The sequence below is a fragment of the Hemitrygon akajei genome, chromosome 25, assembly GCF_048418815.1.
Source record: "Hemitrygon akajei chromosome 25, sHemAka1.3, whole genome shotgun sequence".
Classification (NCBI taxonomy): Eukaryota; Metazoa; Chordata; class Chondrichthyes; order Myliobatiformes; family Dasyatidae; genus Hemitrygon; species Hemitrygon akajei.
The window spans coordinates 28,943,773-28,964,820 of record NC_133148.1 but is presented as its reverse complement, the minus strand read 5'-3'; the positions used below and the strand labels follow the sequence as shown (position 1 = coordinate 28,964,820).

Here is a 21,048-nt window from a genome sequence, read left to right as displayed (position 1 = left end):
GCACCGTAGAAAGCATTCTTCTAGGGTGCATCACAACCTGGTATGGAAGTTGTCCTGTCCAAGCCGGAAGAAGCTGCAGAAGATCGTGAACACAGCCCAGCACATCACACAAACCAATTTCCGTCCTTGGACTCACTTTGCACCGCACGCTGTCGGAGCAGTGCTGCCAGGATAATCAAGGACAAGACCCACCCAGCCAACACACTTTTTGTCCCTCTTCCCTCCGGGAGAAGGTTCAGGAGCTTGAAAACTCATACGGCCAGATTTGGGAACAACTTCTTTCCAACTGTGACTGCTGAACGGATCCTGACCCGGATCTGGGCCGTACCTTCCAAATATCCGGACCTGTCTCTCGATTTTTTTTTGCACTACCTTACTTTCCCTTTTCTATTTTCTATTTATGATTTATAATTAAAATTTTTATTATATTTACTTCAGTTTGTACTCCAGGGAGCGCGAAGCGCAAAATCAAATACCACTGTGATGATTGTACGCTCTAGTATCGATTGTTTGGCGACAATAAAGTAATAATGTAAAGTAACCTCATCGTCACAGGATCACCTCCTGTCTCCCATCACTGAGCCCACGGTAGGGCCCAATGGGGACCCACTGCGTTCGCACAAGCCTCATCGGCTCGGCTAACTGTAAACTTTCTGACGTAGCTGTCACCCCCGCCAAGTGGACACAGCGTCCGAAGTGCCCCTTTCTCTCAGGGCAACGCTCTGAGTGTGGCACAGGAAGAGCAGGGATTTGCCCTAGGGAGGCAGTCACCCCAGCTTCCAGATTCGAAACACCAGGTCACTTATACCACTCACCCCTGCCCATGCAGTTTCCTGTTCCAGCCAGCCATCTTGTTCTTCTCCCTTTCTGAACTCGGAGGCCAATGCCACACTGTCAGCGTGTAACTCCAAGAAACTTCTGCCGGGTTCCAGGCGCTGCTATGGGGCTCCCGGCACAATTGGGTCTCCAGGGCAGTGGCAGAGCCTTAAAGGAGCATCACCTTGGCCAGGACCTGGGCCCACCCTGCCCGCAATCTCCGGGGCAGGCCGAAGGCCAGAGGTCGAGCCTCCATGCTCTCACTGAGTGGTGGAGGAGCAAGACTGAGAGGTCACTCCTCGGGCGGTCAGCCTGACCTCCTGTCCCTCTTGCTTGTCGCCCTCTGATGAGTCCCATCTGACAACGATGAACGAATACGATGGAATCTGTCATTTGCTGCCTTGTGCAAAACTAATCAACTCTCAGAGGGTGCGACAGAGGGCACTCCTTACGCATGCCTTGTCATTCTGTTGTCATGGCACCGATGGTGCGCATTTGAATGTCTTCCCCCGGTCCCTCACCATGAGGGGTCCTCGACCAAGCTGGTGTGCTCGGTTGGCCGTTTGGTGCCTGTCCCACCATACACTGCAGAACATTCCATTTCTTTAGTAATAGGGATGTGCAAATGTGTATATATCGTTTGTTTACTGCATTTAAGGTTTATTTTGTGATATGATTGAGGGGTGCTTCACATTCTGATTCATGTGTAGTCTTAGGTTAACTGTTGATGATTAAAGATGGTACAGTGGGGTCCTAGTGCTGAATAAAGAGGAGCTGATCACTCCCAGCAGGAGAGGGAGATCGGGGCTGCCAAGAGTTTATGCTGGACAAAAACAGTATGGAGTTATTGTTGTACTTTTTGGTCAATACCCTTTGGCAGTTTTCACTATTTTCACTAAGTTTTGTAAGTTTGATTTTCGACACACCTAATAGACACCCTTGGACTAAAGTGCGAAGTGACACCAGCCATTTTTCCTTTGGTCATAACCCACATGTCTAACAAAGGACTTTAAGCACTAACAAGAGAAAATCTGCAGACGCTGGAAATCCGGGCAACACGCACAAAATGCTGGAGGGAGAAGAAAGTAGAGTCGACGCTTTGGGTTGAAACCCTCCGGCAGGACTTTAAGCAGTAGCTCTGTTCTTCTCCGGGTGTTTTTGTGTGTTTACAGGGTCAGCGCAACCAGCCCGAAGGCTAACCTGACCTTGGCTCCTCGCTGCATTTTTATAGCACCGGGCACATCCTCGGGACACCTCAACTCATCCTTCTTCAGGGACTAGGTGTCCCACCAGAAAGGCTTTGTGGCCCACACCCCCACTGAGACGGCGCTGGGGTCTGATGCTTCGAACCACTGCGGAATCACAGCTACATCGGCCAGGACAGGGTTTTTTTTTTACACAGCACGATCCCACAAAAGGCAAGGCGACCGAGCTCTGAGCACCTGTGGCGCTCGTGCTGAGGGATAAACACAGGGGCGTGCACAGATAGGACATCGTTAGGCCGGAAAGAATGCGCAACAGATGCACAAGGATGCTACCAGGGATGGAGGTCTTGAGAGTGGATAGGCTTGGCCATTTTCCCCTGGAGCAAAGGAGAACCAAGTCGTTTAATATCACCAGGGGCAGATAGGGTGGAGGGTCACAGGGTAGGGGAGAGCATAGGTTTAAGGTGGGAGGGGAGGGATGTAATAGGAACCTGTCTGGCAGAGGGTGGAGAGTATACTGTACTGTGTAAAAGTCTTGGGCACATGTATAAGCCTCTTGCATAGTATGGTATTGGTCTACACGAGGCGGAGAGCGGGCTTGCAAACTGGTGGGAGCAAAGGATGCTGGGAACGGTGAGGGTGGAGTGCCGCGGGATGGGTGCGGGACAGGGGGCAAAGAAGGAGTGCCAGGGTGGGGAACGGGGGAGGGGAGTGGTGTGGGTGCAGACACACCCAGCCCTGAGACAGCAGGCAAGGTCATTTGATTCCAAACAATCGGTTTATTGATCACTACAGATTGTCTCTCTGGTGCTTCCCCCTTTCGCAATCTTGATTCCCCTCCCCCCTGCCCCCCCTTCCCACTCTCAGTCCACAACAGAGACCCATATCAGAATCAGGTTTATCATCACTCACATATGTCATGAAATTTGTTTTTTTTTCTGTGTGGCAGTACAGTGCAATACATAAAATTACTGCAGTACTGTGCAAAGGTCTTAGGCTCCCTGGCTGAATACATGTGCCTTAGACTTTTGCACAGTACTGCATGGAATAAGTTGCCAGAGGAAGCTGTAGGTGCGGGTGCAATATCAAAGGTTAAAAGACATTTGGGAAAGTACATGATTCAGAAAGGTTTAGAGGGATGTGGGCCATGGATCAGTTTGGGCAAAGGGTCCATTTCTGTGTGGTGTGATTCTATACTAAGAGATAGAGAGAGATGTATATTAATAGAATGAGCAAAAGTAACAAACATTGCAATAGAGTAATATAGATGCGGAGCTGGGCAGAGCAATGGCAGATGCAGTTTAATCCAGAAATATGCATAGTGATACACTTTGGAAGACCTTAGCCCATAGATCCCTCACAAGTTGCCAGGCAAGTTAACAGGGTGGTTAAGAAGGCCTTTTGTGTGTTGGCTTTCCTTAGTCACGGGACTGAGTTCCAGGTCTACAAGGTAATGCTGCAGATCTATAAAACTCTGGCTGGACCACATTTAGATTAATGTGTTCAGTGCTGGTCACCTCTTTATAGGAAGGATGTGGAAGCTTTAGAAAGGGTGCAGAGATTTACCAGGGTGCTGCCTGGATTAGAGAGCAGGTCTTAGAAACTTTCCACTAGAGAGGAAAGGTTGAGCGAGCTGGGGCTTTTCTCTTTGGAGTGGAGGAGGCTGAGAGGTGGCTTGATGGAGATGTACAGGATAATGAGAGGCATGGATAGAGTAGACAGACAATTCCCTTTTCCTAGGGTGGCATGGCCAACAGCAAATGGCAGCTGTTGTGCATTTAATATTTCAGTAATATTTTAGTACTGTTGTAAATATTTTGTTTAGACCATTAAGAGCAGAATTAGGCCATTTGGCCTATCGAGTCTGCTCTGCCATTTCATTATGGCTGATCCAATTTTCCTTCTCAGCTCCAAAATCCTGCCTTCTCCCTATACTCTTTCATGCCCTGATTAGTCTATCAACAATTGATCTATCAACTTCTGCCTTAAATATACCCAATGACTTGACCTCTGTCCATGAAATCTACAGATTCACCACTCTGGCTAAAGAAATTCCTCCTCATCTCTGTGTTCCTCTATTCTGAGGCTGTGTCCTCTGGTCCTAGACTCCCCTACCTCAGGAAACATCCTCCGCACATTCACTCTATCGAGTCTTTTCGATAGGTTTCAATGAGTTCCCCCCTCCACCCACTCGTTCTTCTGAATTCCAGTAAGAACAAGCCCAGAGCCATCAAGCACTCCTCATATGGCAAGCCTTTCAATTATGAAATCGTTTTTGTGAATCTCCTTTGAACCCTCTCCAGTTTCAGCACATCCTTTCTTAGATAAGGGGCTCAAAAACTGCTCACAATACTCCAAGTGAGGCCTCACCAGTGCTTTATAAAGTCTTAATATTACATCCTCGCTTTGAAGCAGTGAAGCAGGTTCTCCTACCTAGCACGTCTGAACTGATCACTAAACGTCTTCTTGCATGAATACCACCTACTCCCATTTTAGCTTCTCTGATCTCCCATCATTTCCTCTCAGATTCCACCGCCCGCTGACTCTAGGGGCGACTTAATTAATCCGCCAGGCAGCCACCTCACTGGGATGTGGAAGGAAAGGCGGAAGGCCCGGACAGAACTTGTGCCATCGCGGGGAGAATGCGCAAACAACCCTCACCCCCCCACGGACAGGGCACGAGGCCGGGGACGGATCTGGGTCACTGGCGAGGCACCGGCTCTGCTCGCTGAGCTACCCCTGGAACGCACTGCAAGGCTTCGCAGGGGCTGCTATCTGTAGGATCGTGTGTGCTTGCTGGCTGGTGTTATCTCGGCTGGCTTGTTTTTGACAACAGTCAATGCTCCGGGGATGAAAGAGACAAACCGAAGATGCAACTCGCAGATTATTCTTCTGACTAATTTTGAACGATTTCTTACTCAGATTCAAATGGCCAAGTGCCTGATAACGATCACCCCTTAAGATCAGGCCTGTTAGGAAGCTCAGCTCCCACTTTTTACTTAAGGTAGGCCCGTGCTTCGCTTGACCCCACTGGGCAGCACTGGCCGGTCTGGACCGGGGGGTCCCAACCTGGGGTCCATGGACCCCAATGTTTAATAGTATTGGTCCAAGACATAAAAAAGGTTGGAAACCCCTGGTCTAGACCATTGAGATTGAGGGGAGACCCAAAGCAGAGGCTCTTTAAGGATGCTGTCATCGAATTTCTGCGGATTTACTGTAGAGCCCATCTGGTATGGAGGGGCCTCTGCACAGGATTGGAAAAAGCTACAGAGACTGTACTTTCATTTTTCTTATTTCAGAGATACAGTGCGGAACAGGCACCCAGCAACCCGCCAATTTCACTCTAGCCTAATCACGGGGCAATTGACTGTGACTTGTTCTAGAGCAGCTCCAGCCTATGGTTAGGCCACACTTAGACCCCCTCCAGTTCGCCTATCAGCCCCGACTAGGAGTTGAGGATGCCATTGTCTACCTGCTGAACCGTGTCTACGCCCACCTGGACAAGCCGGCGAGCACTGTGAGGGTCATGTTTTTTGACTTCTCCAGTGCGTTCAACACTATCCGCCCTGCTCTGCTGGGTGAGAAGCTGACAGTGATGCAGGAGGATGCTTCCCTGGTGTCATGGATTATTGATTACCTGACTGGCAGACCACAGTACGTGCGCTTGCAACACTGTGTGTCAGACAGAGTGGTCAGTAGCACTGGGGCTCCACAGGGGACTGTCTTGTCTCACCATCTACACCTCAGACTTCAACTACTGCACAGAGTCTTGCCATCTTCAGAAGTTTTCTGATGACTCTGCCATAGTTGGATGCATCAGCAAGGGAGATGAGGCGGAGTACAGGGCTACGGTGGGAGACTTTGTCACATGGTGCAAGCAGAATCATCTGCAGCTTAATGTGAAAAAGACTAAGGAGCTGGTGGTGGACCTGAGGAGGGCTAAGGCACCGGTGACCCCTGTTTCCATCCAAGGGGTCAGTGTGGACATGGTGGAGGATTACAAATACCTGGGGATACAAATTGACAATAAACTGGACTGGTCAAAGAACACTGAGCCTGTCTACAAGAAGGGGCAGAGCCGTCTCTACTTCCTGAGGAGACTGAGGTCCTTTAACATCTGCCGGACGATACTGAGGATGTTCTACGAGTCTGTGGTGGCCAGTGCTATCATGTTTGCTGTTGTGTGCTGGGGCAGCAGGCTGAGGGTAGCAGACACCAACAGAATCAACAAACTCATTCATAAGGCCAGTGATGTTGTTGGGGTGGAACTGGACTCTCTGACGGTGGTGTCTGAAAAGAGAATGCTGTCCAAGTTGCATGCCATCTTGGACAATGACTCCCATCCACTCCATAATGTACTGGATAGGCACAGGAGTATGTTCAGCCAGAGACTCATTCCACCGAGATGTAACACTGAGCGTCATAGGAAGTCATTCCTGCCTGTGGCCATCAAACTTTACAACTCCTCCCTCGGAGTGTCAGACACCCTGAGCCAATAGGCTGGTCCTGGACTTGTTTCCACTTGGCATGATTAACTTAATATTATTTAATTATTTATGGTTTATATTGTTATATTTCTACACTATTCTTGGTTGGTGCGGCTGTAACAAAACCCAATTACCCTCAGGATCAATAAAGTATGTATGACTGTCTGTATGTCAATTAACCTACTAACTGGCACACACAAAATGCTGGAGGAACTCAGCAGACCAGGTAGTATCCATGGAAAAGGCTGGTGTCTCGGCCCAAAACGTCGACCGTTTACTCTTTTCCATGGATGCTGCCTGGCCTGACGAGATCCTCCAGCATTTTGTAGGTACTACTTTTGATCTCCAGCATCTGTAGATTCTCCCATGTTTGTGAAGCTACTAACGGGTGCATCTTTGGACCGCGGGAAGAATTGGACACTCAGCAAGCCCCGTCATGGGCGCTAGCTTCCCCGCCATCAGGGACGTTGTCAAGGAGCAATGCCTCAGGAAGACAGCTCACCAGGATCTGTCCTCTGCTCATGACCTCCATTCAGGGAGAAATTTATATAAATATATATTTTACATAGTGCTGTATTTGTCAACGTGGAGAGGGCTGAGAGTTGGTAAATCTAGCGGGAGCAAAGGATGCTGGGAATGCCAAGGGTGGAGCGTCACAGGAGGGGTGTGGGACAGGTGGCAGAGAAGGAGTGCCAAGGGTGGGGGGTGGGAAGGGTGGCATGTGTGCAGACACACCCAGCCCTGAGACACCAGGCAAGGTCATTTGATTCCAAACAATTGGTTTATTGATCATTACAGAATGTCTCTCTGGTGCTTCCTTCTCCCTCCCCTCTCCCTTCCCCTTTTCCCAACCATGATTCCCCTCTCCCTGCCCCTTTTCCCAACCATGATTCCCCTCTCCCTGCCCCTTTTCCCAACTACAATTCCCCTCTCCCTTCCCCTTTTCCCAACCATGATTCCCCTCTCCCTGCCCCTTTTCCCAACTACAATTCCCCTCTCCCTTCCCCTTTTCCCAACCATGATTCCCCTCTCCCTGCCCCTTTTCCCAACTACAATTCCCCTCTCCCTTCCCCTTTTCCCAACCATGATTCCCCTCTCCCTGCCCCTTTTCCCAACTACAATTCCCCTCTCCCTTCCCCTTTTCCCAACCATGATTCCCCTCTCCCTGCCCCTTTTCCCAACTACAATTCCCCTCTCCCTTCCCCTTTTCCCAACCATGATTCCCCTCTCCCTGCCCCTTCCCACTCTCAGTCCACAATAGAGACCCAGATCAGAATCAGGTTTATCATCAGTCACATACGTCATGAAATTTGGTTTTTTTTGTGGCAACAGTACAGTGCAATACATAAAATTACTACAGTGCTGTGCAAAAGTACCCTAGCTATATATACTACATGTGTGTGAGGGTTTTGCACAATACTGTAGATTTCAAAATTATAATAGCATAATTTCAAATTTATTACGGTGCTGTGTAAGAGTCTGAGGCTCCTATGCTATAGATATGAGACTTTTGCTGAACATTGTATGTCAGCCATAAAAAGCCTGGCTCTGACCCAAATGATCTTGCTGATGGGGGGAGGTCTAATTCTGAGTAACATGGGACACACTTTGCCTCAGACCTCTGACATCCTACAAACCCTCGTGGTCGCCGGTGGAACGCCGGAGCCGTCGCAGGTGGAACGCCGGATCCACCGCGGGGCGAGCGGACCACAGGCACCGTCGCGCAGCAGCGTCCGGGGTCTTGGGCGGCGGGCTCGTGGGGGTTGTCGCAATTCCCCAAGTCGGTGGCTTTCAAGGCGAACACCGTGAGGGTTGGTTTCCTGAGCGTCGCCAGGCCGTCGGCTGATAAGGCAGCGTGCGTGTGTGTGTGTGTGTGGTGCGTGGGATGGTGGGGTGCTGGGGTTCAGGGTCATAAAGGGCTAAAGTTCCAGGGCAGTAGCTCACCACTTTTCTCCCCCAGCCTCCTGCATCGGCTGCACCGCCCTCTGAGGTTTAGAGGGAGGCTGGAGCACTGCAGAGTTTATCAGTAAACACCCACGAAGATTACTATCTCTCTGTTCCGATAAGCCTGCCTCTGTTCTCTACACAGACAGCATCACGCACCCAGCATTTCCCGCTGAGGCTGCCGGACGGGACCGCAGGTGTTAGGGAATCGCGGGCAGCACATGGGGAGAATCCCCCACGCACTTCGGCAGTATCGACGCCTTCTGCTTGCAATCACAAACAAGAGAAAACCTGCAGATGCTGGAAATCAAAGTGGCACTCACAAAACGCTGGAGGAACTCAGCAGGCCGGGCAGCACCTGCGCAAAAGAGTAAACAGTCGACGTTTCGGGCCAAGACCCTTCTTCAGGATTGGAGAGAGGGGAAAAAAAAACCCTTGGATGTACGTTTGAGGCCAGAGGTTTAAAGCGTTTGGTGGAAAGGTGGGAAGGAAAGTTCTTGCCTGGCTGACTGCGAAACAGTTGTGGAGGGTGCCCTTTAGAGGGTGGGGAGCACCGGCCTGGGCTGAGAATGGACAAGAAGGTGAACCCGAGCTCTTTGAAGAGATAGCACACACACGATGAATCGAATGACCTTGATTCCTGGCGCACACAGGAAGGATGGGGGTGGGTGACTGCAGCGACGCAGTCCAGCTCCAGTGACCCGGGTTCGACCTGGAAATCGCGCGCTGTCTGTGCGGAGTCTGCACGCTCTCCCTTCGACCACGTGTGTCGCCTCGGGGCGCTCCAGTTAAACAAATCAGCCACGATCGAATGACAGAGCAGACTCGATGGGCCGAAGTGGCCTAACTCTCCTCCTATGCCTCATGATCTTTTACGTTGAGGGTCATTGGCTGTGGATGGGCCAGGAGATGTGGAGTTCGACCACAAAGTCCAGGGAGGGTCCGAAGGACAGATTTCTCCTGGTGACAATTAGACTGGTTTCTACATCCAGGAAGGTCAACGGTAGAGTGGGGCAACCATTGGTTTATGAACCCGAGGTCAAATTCCACATCTCCTGGTCATTCCGACTGGCCCATCCACTGTCCAGGTCAATGTGAGGGAACCTCAAAAGCGCGGGGCCTGAAGGTAGAGCCAGGGGGACCAGCAAAGAAAACGGGTCATTGTTTCAAAACATCAGAGGTCAGCTATTTAGAACTGAGTTGAGAGGAGTTCTCTTTACCCAGAGGGGCATTGGTGACCCTGTCAGGATCTACAAGAGTACTGTTGTTCCACGGTGACTGACAAAATCAATAGCGTTCTCATTTAAAAGAAAAGCCATTTAATTTGAACTCAGTGTCATTTCTTCGCCTCTGCCATCAGATTGAGGAACAGCCTGTGAACCCAAGAACCTCATTATTCCTCTTTTATGCTATTTATAGTTTTAGTTGCAACTAATAGTATTTTTTAATGCCTTGCCACAAAACAATAAATTTAATGACATATACTCAGCGGGCACTTTATCAGGTACACCTGCTCATTAATCCAAGTATCTGATCAGCCAATCATGTGGCAGCAACTCCGCGCATAAAAGCATGCAGACGTGGTCAAGAGGTTCAGCTGTTGTTCAGGCCAAACATCAGAATGGGGGGAAGAAATATGATCTGAGTGACTTTGACCGTGGAATGATAGTTGGTGCCAGACTGGGTGGCGAGTATCTCCAAAACCACTGATTTCCTGGGGCTTTCACGCACAAACAGTCTCCAGAGCTTACAGAGAATGGTGCTAAAAACAGCAGCCATCCAGTCAGCTGCAATTCCACGCGTTACAACAGTGTCTCCTGCAGATGGAAGTGCAGAGTATCGGAATTTGTGGCCCAGGGGTTAGCGCAGATCTCTGCTGACTTTCTGCGGGCTTTGGGGTTGCCTATTTGCAGGCTTGCACAGAGTAGATGAGGTGATGCAAACGCGGAGGCAAGAGGAACGAATGTGCCTGTAGATCAGACATAGGCTGATCTTTGTCCTCAGCCATCTGTGGGTACAGAGTTCCTTCAGCTTAACCACAGCATTCCTGAGATTTGGACATCCCGTGTGTCCAGGAGTCAGTGAGTCACACAGCACGGGACAGGCCCTTTGGCCCATCGAGCCCATTCTGATCAGAAAGCTCTTACACACACTAATCCCCTTCTCATTGCTACCACTAGGAAGGTACAGGAGCCCGAAGACACACACCTAACATTTCAGGGACAGCTTCTTCCCCTCTGCCATCCGATTTCTGAATGGACAATGAACCCATGAACACTACCTCAATTTTTTTTTACACTCTTTTTACAATAGAACCATAGAACATTACAGCACAGAAACAGGCCTTTTGGCCCTTCTTTGCTGTGCCGAACCATTTTTCTGCCTAGTCCCACTGACCTGTACCCGGCCCATATCCCTCCATACCGTTCTCATCCATGTACCTGTCCAAGTTTTTCTTAAATGTTAAAAGTGAGCCCGCATTTACCACTTCATCTGTCAGCTCATTCCACACTCCTACCACTCTCTGTGTGAAGAAGCCCCCCCAATGTTCCCTTTAAACTTCTCCCCCTTCACCCTTAACCCATGTCCTCTGGTTTTTTTCTCCCCTAGCCTCAGTGGAAAAAGCCTGCTTGCATTAACTCTATCTATACCCATCATAATTTTATATATCTCTATCAAATCTCCCCTCATTCTTCTACGCTCCAGGGAATAAAGTCCTAACCTGTTCAACCTTTCTCTGTAACTCAGTTTCTCAAGTCCTGGCAACATCCTTGTAAACCTTCTCCGCACTCTTTCAACCTTATTAATATCCTTCCTGTAATTTGGTGACCAAAACTGCACACAATACTCCAAATTGGGCCTCACCAATGCCTTATACAACTGCACCATAACATTCCAACTCTTATACTCAAAACTTTAATTTATAAAGGCCAATGTACCAAAAGCTGTTTTTACTACCCTATCTACCTGTGACTACACTTATAGGGAATTTTGTATCTGTATTCCCAGATCCCTTTGTTCTACTGCACTCCTCAGTGCCCTACCATATACCTTGTATGTTCTACCTTGGTTTTTCCTTCCAAAGTTAAATACCTCACACTTGTCTGTATTAAACTCCATCTGCCATTTTCAGCCCATTTTTCCAGCTGGTCCAAATCCCTCTGCAAGCTTTGAAAACCTTCCTCACTGTCCACTACATCTCCAATCATAGTATCATCAGCAAATTTGCTGATTCAATTTACCATATTATCATCCAGATCATTGATATAGATGACAAATAACAATGGACCCAGCACTGATCCCTGTGACACACCACTAGTCACATGCCTCCACACAGAGAAGCAATCCTCCACTACCACTCTCTGGCTTCTTCCATTGAGCCAATGTCTAATCCAATTTACTACCTCTCCATGTATACCTAGCGACTGAATCTTCCTAACTAACCTCCCATGCAGGACCTTGTCAAAGGCCTTACTGAAGTCCATGTATACAACATCCACTGCCTTCCCTTCATCCACTTTCCTTGTAACCTCCTCGAAAAACTCTAATAGATTTGTTAAACATGATCTATCACGCACAAAGCTGTGTTGACTCTCCCTAATAAGTCTCTGTCTATCTAAATACTTGTAAATCCTATCTCTTAGTACTCCTTCTAATAATTTACCTACTACCGATGTCAAACTTACTGGCCTATAATTTCCAGGATTACTTTTAGAGCCTTTTTTAAACAATGGAACAACCTGAGCTATCCTCCAATCCTCCGGCACCTCACCCGTAGATACCGACATTTTAAATATATCTGCCAGGGCCCCTGCAATTTCAACACTAGTCTCCTTCAAGGTCTGAGGGAATACCCTGTCTGGTCCTGGGGATTTATCTATTCTGATTTGCCTCAAGGTAGCAAGCACCTCCTCCTCTTCAATCTGTATAGGTTCCATGACCTCACTACTTGTTTGTCTTATTTCCATTGACTCCATGCCAGTTTCCTTAGTAAATATAGACGCAAATATCCCATTTAAGATCTCCCCCATTTCTTTTGGTTCCATACATAGCCGACCACTCTGATCTTCAGGAAGACCAATTTTATCCCTTACTATCCTTCTGCTCTTAATATACCTGTAGAAGCTCTTTGGATTATCCTTCACCTTGACTGCCAAAGCTACCTCATGACTTCTTTTAGCCCTCCTGATTTCTTTCTTAAGTATTTTGCACTTTTGATACTCCTCAAGTACCCTATTTGCTCCCTGTTTCCTATACATGTCATACGTCTCTCTCTTCTTCTTTATCAGAGTTCCAATATCCCTAGAGAACCAGGGTTCCTTATTCTTATTCACTTTGCCTTTAATCCTGACAGGAACATACAAACTCTGCACTCTCAAAACTTCTCCTTTGAAGGCCTCCCACTTACCAACGACATCCTTGCCAGAGAACAACCTGTCCCAATCCACACTTTTTAGATCCTTTCTCATTTCTTCAAATTTGGCCTTTCTCCAGTTTAGAACCTCAACCCGAGGACCAGATCTATCTTTATCCATGATCAAGTTGAAACTAATGGTGTTATGATCACTGGAACCAAAGTGTTCCCCTACACACACCTCCGTCACCTGTCCTAACTCGTTTCCTAATAGGAGATCTAATATTTCATCCGCTCTAGTCGGTACCTCTATATATTGATTTAGAAAACTTTCCTGAACACATTTTACAAACTCTAACCCGTCTACACCTTTAACAGTACGGGAGTCCCAATCAATTTGTGGAAAATTAAAATCCCCTACTATCACAACTTTATGTTTCCTGCAGTTGTCTGCTATCTCGCTGCAGATTTGCTCCTCCAGTTCTCGCTGACTATTGGGTGGTCTAGAATACAACCCCATTAATGTGGTCATACCTTTCCTGTTTCTCAGCTCCACCCATATGGCCTCGGTAGACAAGCCCCCTAATCTGCCCTGCCTGAGCACTGCTGTAACATTTTCCCTGACTAGCAAAGCTACCCCCCCCCCACCCTTCATCCCTCTGCCTCTATCATGCCTGAAACATTGGAACCCTAGAACATTAAGCTGCCAGTCCTGCCCCTCCTGTAGCCAAGTTTCACTAATGGCTACAATGTCATAATTCCACATGTCAATGCACACCCTCAGCTCGTCAGCCTTCCCCACAATACTCTTCACATTGAAATAGACACACCTCAGACACCACACACAACCTTTCTATTTGTGACTTTGCATGAAACTTTAACATAATTTATTTTCAGCCCCGCTCCACTATCTACTCTGGCACTCTGGTTCCCACCCCCTGCAAATCTAGTTTAAACCCTCCCCAGCAGCAATAACATACCTCCCTGCAAGGATATTGGTCCCCCTGTGGTTCAGGTGTAACCCGTCTCTCTTGTACAGGTCCTACCTGCCTCAGAAGAGGTCCCAATGATCTTGAAATCTGAAACCCTGCCCCCTACACCAGTTCCTCAGCCATGTGTTCAACCTGCAGAGCATCCTATACTTACCCTCACTGGCACGTGGCACAGGTAGCAATCCTGAGATTACCACCCTCAAGGTCCTGCTTTTTAACTTCGTACCAGGTTCTCTATACTCACTCTTCAGGACCTCCTCACTCTTTCTTCCTACGTCATTGGTAATGTGTACCATGACATCTGGCTGCTCACCCTCCCGTTTCAGAATGCTGTGCACACGATCAGAGACATCCCTGACCCTGGCACCCGGGAGGCAACAAACCATCCGGGAGTCTCTGTCGCGACCACAGAACCTCCTGTCTGTACCTCTAACTATCGAGTCCCCTATCACTACCACTCTCCTCTTCTTCCCCCCCACTTCTGCACTGCAGAACCGGACTCAGTGCCAGAGATCCGGCTGCTGCAGCTTGTCCCAGGTAAGTCATCACCCGCAACAGTATCCAAATCGGTATACTTGTTGTTGAGGGAAATGGCCACAGGGGAGCCCTGCTCTGCCTTCCCTTTCCCCTTCCCTGGCCTGACGGTAACCCAATTACCTGTGCGTTGCTCCTTTTGTGTAACTACCTCCCTGAAACCTATAAACTCCTCATTCTCCTGAATGATCCGGAGGTCATCCAGCTCCTGCTCCAGTTCCCTAATGCAGTTTGTTAGGAGCTGCAACTGGATGCACTTCTTGCAGGTGTCGTTGTCAGGGAGACCGGAGGTCTCCCTGACTACCCACATCCTGCAAGAGGAGCATTCCAACATCCTGCCTGGCATTCTCTCTACTCTAAACAAAACAAAACTTACCAGAACCTACCCTCGCCTCTGCCTGTTCACACCAAAGCCTGTTGAGCCAAAGCTGTCCCACTCTGACTGTCCACTCCGACGATGGCCACTGTATATGGCGGTCTTTTAATTAAATCTTTGGCGCGCTACGTCACGCGTCTGCGCAGTCTAGCCTCTTTTCCCTGATCAGTGAAAAAAATGGCTTCTCTCTGAGATGTCTTTAGTCCTTCACTCTCAGCCTCTTGCTTTGATTTTTTTGCAATAATTACTTAATTCAATTTTTATATGTATTTTTATTGTAATTTATAGTTTTTAAAATTATTATGTATTGCAATGTACTGCTGCCGCGTAACAATAAATTTGACGCCATATGCCGGTGATATTAAACCTGATTCTGATTCGGACACTAATAACTTTAAGGTGATTGGTTGAGAGTACAGGGGGGATGTCAGAGGCAGTTTTTTTTTACACAAACAGTGGGGGGTGTGTGAATCCAGTGCCAGGGTGGTGGTGGACGCTGATATATTAAGCACATTTGAGAGACTTGGGCACATGAAGGGTAATGTGAGAGGGAAGGATTAGACTGACTTTAGAGTAGGGTAACAGGTCACAGAATATAGTGGGCCGAATGGCCTGTACTATGCTGTAGTGTTTTATGCTCTATATAAGAATACTTCCTCAACAATTCTCCCTCAATCCCCCTTCAAAAATATCCCTTTACAATCACTCCTTAATAATTCTTCTTCAACAATCCTTCTCAACAATCCCTCCTCAACAATATCCCCCTCCGATCACTCGTCAATAATTCCTCCTCAATTATATCCCCCTCCAATCACTCCTCAATAATAGCCCTTTACAATACCTCCTGAATAATTCCTTCTCAACAAAGTCCCTCTACAATCACTCCTCAATAATTCCACCTCAATAATTCCTCCTCAACAAAGCATCCTTAATAAGCCAATCTAATCAAGCACCTCAGCCCTTAATGTGCAACCTGTCTTTGCACAAAATGGCCCATAAATTTACCAGCAGTCCCAAAATACATCAGGACACCCTGAGAGATATGACTGAGGCACTTTCTTTTTCTAAAATTATCCTGTTTGGATTCAGCCCCCATGTCAAGTTTAACATTAGATAATCTTGAGAGAAACAGAAGGTGCAGTCCAAGGCTACACCACCCTGTTCGCATAGAACAATTCTCTTTGTTCCATCCCTGGTGTTTTTGGACAGGATTTGCCTCCCACTTCTGCAGTTCTTCACCCTGCGATGTGAACCCAGCTGCCTGCCCTACTGAGAGGCTCCAACATATCCTTTCAGTCTGGTGTAGGGCTTGTCTTAGCCCCCCTCCCCCAGGGGAACACAGCTCCGTGAGGGGACAGGATACACAAGAGGGGTGGGGCCCATAGACTGAAGCCAAGCTTAACTTTGTACTCCTCTATTCTGGATTTGGGAGAACGACCCTTTGTTAACAGGCGCCAGTAGTGAGTGTATTTAAAGTTGAGGTTCCCAACCTTTTTCATGTCATGGGCGCCAGGTTGGGAATCCCTGATTCAATGAGACATCAACCCTTTCAGTAACTTGCATAGAAGGATCGTGGGATCCAAGTTCATCATCATTATGCGTTGTGTTGTATGATGTGGGTCATCATGGTCCTTGCCCATGGTTGTTCTTGGCAAATATTTCTACAGAAGTGGCTTTCTGTAGAAGGGCTGTGTCTTTCTAAGACAGGTGACCCACAGCCATGATCAATACTCTTCAGAGATTGTCTGCCTGGTGTCAGTGGTCGCAGAACTAGGACTTGTGATCTGCACCGACTGCTCGTACGACCGTCCACCACCTGCTCCCATGGCTTCATGTGACCCTGATTGGCGGGGGAGGGGGGAGGGGGGATGAGCAGGCACTACACCTTCCCCAAAGGTGACCTGCAGGATAGCGGAGGGCTGGATTCTGCGCAGACAGGAGGGATTTAGTTCAATTTTGCAATGTGGCAGGCACAGATATCGTGCACTGAAAGGCCTGTACTTATTATATACTGTTCTGTGCTCTAACTGCAGATTACAGTGTGAAATTTACCCGGTGAGGATCACAGCTCGAACTGCAGATTACAGTGTGAAATTTACCCGGTGAGGATTACAGCTCGAACTGCAGATTACAGTGTGAAATTTACCCGGTGAGGATTACAGCTCTAACTGCAGATTACAGTGTGAAATTTGCCTGGTGAGGATCACAACTCGAACTGCAGATTACAGTGTGAAATTTACCCGGTGAGGATCACAGCTCGAACTGCAGATTACAGTGTGAAATTTACCCAGTGAGAATCTCAGCTGGAACTGCAGATTACAGTGTGAAATTTACCCAGAGATGATTACAGCTCTAACTGCAGATTACAGTTGATGCACCATCAATAACTCACGCTGAGACTTAGGAAGCGAGATATCGGCTTTTATTGACTGGAAGAATAAACAACACTACATCCTGGGGAAAATGAGGGAGAGCAGCAGCCCACAGTCGCCTTTATACAGGGGTCTGTGGGAGGAGCCACAGGAGCAGTCAGACAGGTATATCTAGTTCACCACAACAGTGTGAAATTTACCCAGAGAGGATTACAGCTCTAACTGCAGATTACACTGTGAAATTTACCCGGTGAGGATCACAACTCGAACTGCAGATTACAGTGTGAAATTTACCCGGTGAGGATCACAACTCAAACTGCAGATTACAGTGTGAAATTTACCCGGTGAGGATCACAGCTCTAACTGCAGATGACAGTGTGAAATTTACCCGGTGAGGATCACAGCTCTAACTGCAGATTACAGTGTGAAATTTACCCGGTGAGGATTACAGCTCTAACTGCAGATTACAGTGTGAAATTTACCCGGTGAGGATCACAACTGGAACTGCAGATTACAGTGTGAAATTTACCTGGTGAGGATTACAGCTCGAACTGCAGATTACAGTGTGAAATTTACCCGGTGAAGATCACAGCTCGAACTGCAGATTACAGTGTGAAATTTACCCGGTGAGGATCACAACTGGAACTGCAGATTACAGTGTGAAATTTACCCGGTGAAGATCACAGCTCGAACTGCAGATTACAGTGTGAAATTTACCCGGTGAAGATCACAACTCGAACTGCAGATTACAGTGTGAAATTTGCCCGGTGAGGATCACAACTCGAACTGCAGATTACAGTGTGAAATTTGCCCGGTGAGGATCACAACTCGAACTGCAGATTACAGTGTGAAATTTACCCGGTGAGGATCACAACTCGAACTGCAGATTACAGTGTGAAATTTGCCCGGTGAGGATCACAACTCGAACTGCAGATTACAGTGTGAAATTTGCCCGGTGAGGTTCACAACTCGAACTGCAGATTACAGTGTGAAATTTACCCGGTGAGGATTACAGCTCTAACTGCAGATTACAGTGTGAAATTTACCCAGTGAGGATTACAGCTCTAACTGCAGATTACAGTGTGAAATTTGCCTGGTGAGGATCACAACTCGAACTGCAGATTACAGTGTGAAATTTACCCGGTGAGGATCACAGCTCGAACTGCAGATTACAGTGTGAAATTTACCCAGTGAGAATCTCAGCTGGAACTGCAGATTACAGTGTGAAATTTACCCAGAGATGATTACAGCTCTAACTGCAGATTACAGTTGATGCACCATCAATAACTCACGCTGAGACTTAGGAAGCGAGATATCGGCTTTTATTGACTGGAAGAATAAACAACACTACATCCTGGGGAAAATGAGGGAGAGCAGCAGCCCACAGTCGCCTTTATACAGGGGTCTGTGGGAGGAGCCACAGGAGCAGTCAGACAGGTATATCTAGTTCACCACAACAGTGTGAAATTTACCCAGAGAGGATTACAGCTCTAACTGCAGATTACACTGTGAAATTTACCCGGTGAGGATCACAACTCGAACTGCAGATTACAGTGTGAAATTTACCCGGTGAGGATCACAACTCAAACTGCAGATTACAGTGTGAAATTTACCCGGTGAGGATCACAGCTCTAACTGCAGATGACAGTGTGAAATTTACCCGGTGAGGATCACAGCTCTAACTGCAGATTACAGTGTGAAATTTACCCGGTGAGGATTACAGCTCTAACTGCAGATTACAGTGTGACATTTACCCGGTGAGGATTACAGCTCGAACTGCAGATTACAGTGTGAAATTTACCCGGTGAGGATTACGTCTCCTCACACAAACCATTCCTATTCCAGAGACATGCCAAGATTTGTTTGTGAAATGTAAATGGAAATTTAGTAGTTTGGAAAGAACTCAATAACTTTGCATATATACACACACACACACACTCACTGACACACAGACAAAGACACACTGTCTCAGTCACACACAGGGACACTCACACACACACACACTCACTGACACACAGACAAAGACACACTGTCTCACTCACACACAGCCACACACAGGGACACTCACACACACACACACACTCACTGACACACAGACAAAGACACACTGTCTCAGCCACACACAGGGACACACACACACTCACTGACACACAGACAAAGACACACTGTCTCAGTCACACACAGGGACACTCACACACACACAGACACTCACTGACACACAGACAAAGACACACTGTCTCAGCCACACACAGGGACACACACACACACACTCACTGACACACAGACAAAGACACACTGTCTCAGTCACACACAGGGACACACACACACTCACTGACACACAGACAAAGACACACTGTCTCAGTCACACACAGGGACACTCACACACACACACACTCACTGACACACAGACAAAGACACACTGTCTCAGTCACACACAGCCACACACAGGGACACTCACACACACACACACACTCACTGACACACAGACAAAGACACACTGTCTCAGTCACACACAGGGACACAGGGATACACACACACACACACACTCACTGACACACAGACAAAGACACACTGTCTCACTCACACACAGCCACACACAGGGACACTCACACACACACACACTTACTGACACACAGATAAAGACACACTGTCTCAGTCACACACAGGGACGATCAGTAGGCGGACGGAACACTCACCGAAAGACTGTACGCATTTCTTCAGCAGCTCGTCCAGGCTGAGGGCCTTGGTGAGCGGCGAGATGGACATGATGGCTTTGGCCTTGCTGATCTCTGCCGGGCTCGGGCAGGTCATTCGCCGGCGGCACTGCCGCTGAGAGACCTTGGTGCCCAGCGTGCTCTGGTACTCATGCCGAGTCTTCCTGTGGTGGGAGAGAGCGGAGACGGCAGATAAGTCAGACAGCCCAGGGTAAACACAAAAAGAATGAAGGAGGACTTCAGCAGCACCTCACATGACAGTCTGAGCAAAATACGTCAAGGAACAAGAAGATTAGAAAAGGGAGTAAACTCCCTCCACTGGGAAAGTGTTGCTTCATCTGCAAATATACAGCCTCAGCATTGGCGTTTTCTCCCAGCATTCCCCCCGACAACATCACCCCCCCCCCCCCACTCCCCATCAACGTCACTTGTCCTGAACATAAAGAGAAAGTCAATCCCATAATCCCTCCAATAGAGCAAAGTCGAGACTTCTCGCAGCAATCTAGACGCTGACCGCTCGGCCCATCCTACAGCTACTGGTTCTGAGCAGGACAACCCCATTTGCCCCGCCCCTCCTCGTTCCCCTGCTCCTCATGTCAACTCCTTCACCGGGGGAAACCTAAGGGTCATTTAACGACCTCCCCTTGCCCCGAGCCGATAGCAGGGTGTGGGGGGGTGGGGAGGGGGGAAACGAGGGAATCTCCGCACAGGTAGCATCGGAGGTCGGGATCGAACTGGCTTTCCAGGAGCTGCGAGGCTGCTACACACCCCTCTACGGCACGCACTCACTGCAGCACCTCTCCCGGTTGCAAAGCACTCGGCAGCCTACTCTGCCCTTCATCGAAGTCGAGCGAGGCAAGAGCTTGCACAGGAGGATCCCACAAGCAGCAGCGGGGTTGGGAACAGGGGACTAGCGGGGCGCCCGTGGTTTATGCAAACTGCTTGCATGTGAATGTACGTGGCCCGTTTAGCAAACGTGGCATTGGGAGTAAATCTGGGCAGCTTGCTGACGGTGAAACACGATACACAGGGGGTTACATTTCATCCGGAGTCTGGGGAGATTCAGCAGGTCACAAAACCCTCGCAAATTTCTACAGATGTAACGTGGAGAGCATTCTAACTGGCTGCACCACCATCTGGTATTGTGGTGGTGGGTGGGGGGGGGGGGGGGAGTGTGGGAGGCTACTGGACAGGATTGAAGTAAGCTTCAGAAGTTGTAAAATCAGCTCTGTCACGGACACAAGCCCCCGTAGT

The 21,048-nt window shown here is 48.4% G+C and overlaps 1 protein-coding gene across 4 annotated transcripts in view; it reads right to left on the bottom strand.

Moving 5' to 3' along the window:
* The window catches only part of rasgrp4 (RAS guanyl releasing protein 4), a 218,056-nt gene that overhangs the window by 77,267 nt on the left and 119,741 nt on the right, over positions 1-21,048 (bottom strand). For all 4 annotated transcript variants that reach the window (XM_073029257.1, XM_073029260.1, XM_073029259.1 and 1 more), the window contains exon 2: positions 19,777-19,958. In XM_073029257.1, coding sequence (XP_072885358.1) covers positions 19,777-19,958 — 182 coding nt within the window. The remainder of the gene's footprint in view (positions 1-19,776; positions 19,959-21,048) is intronic.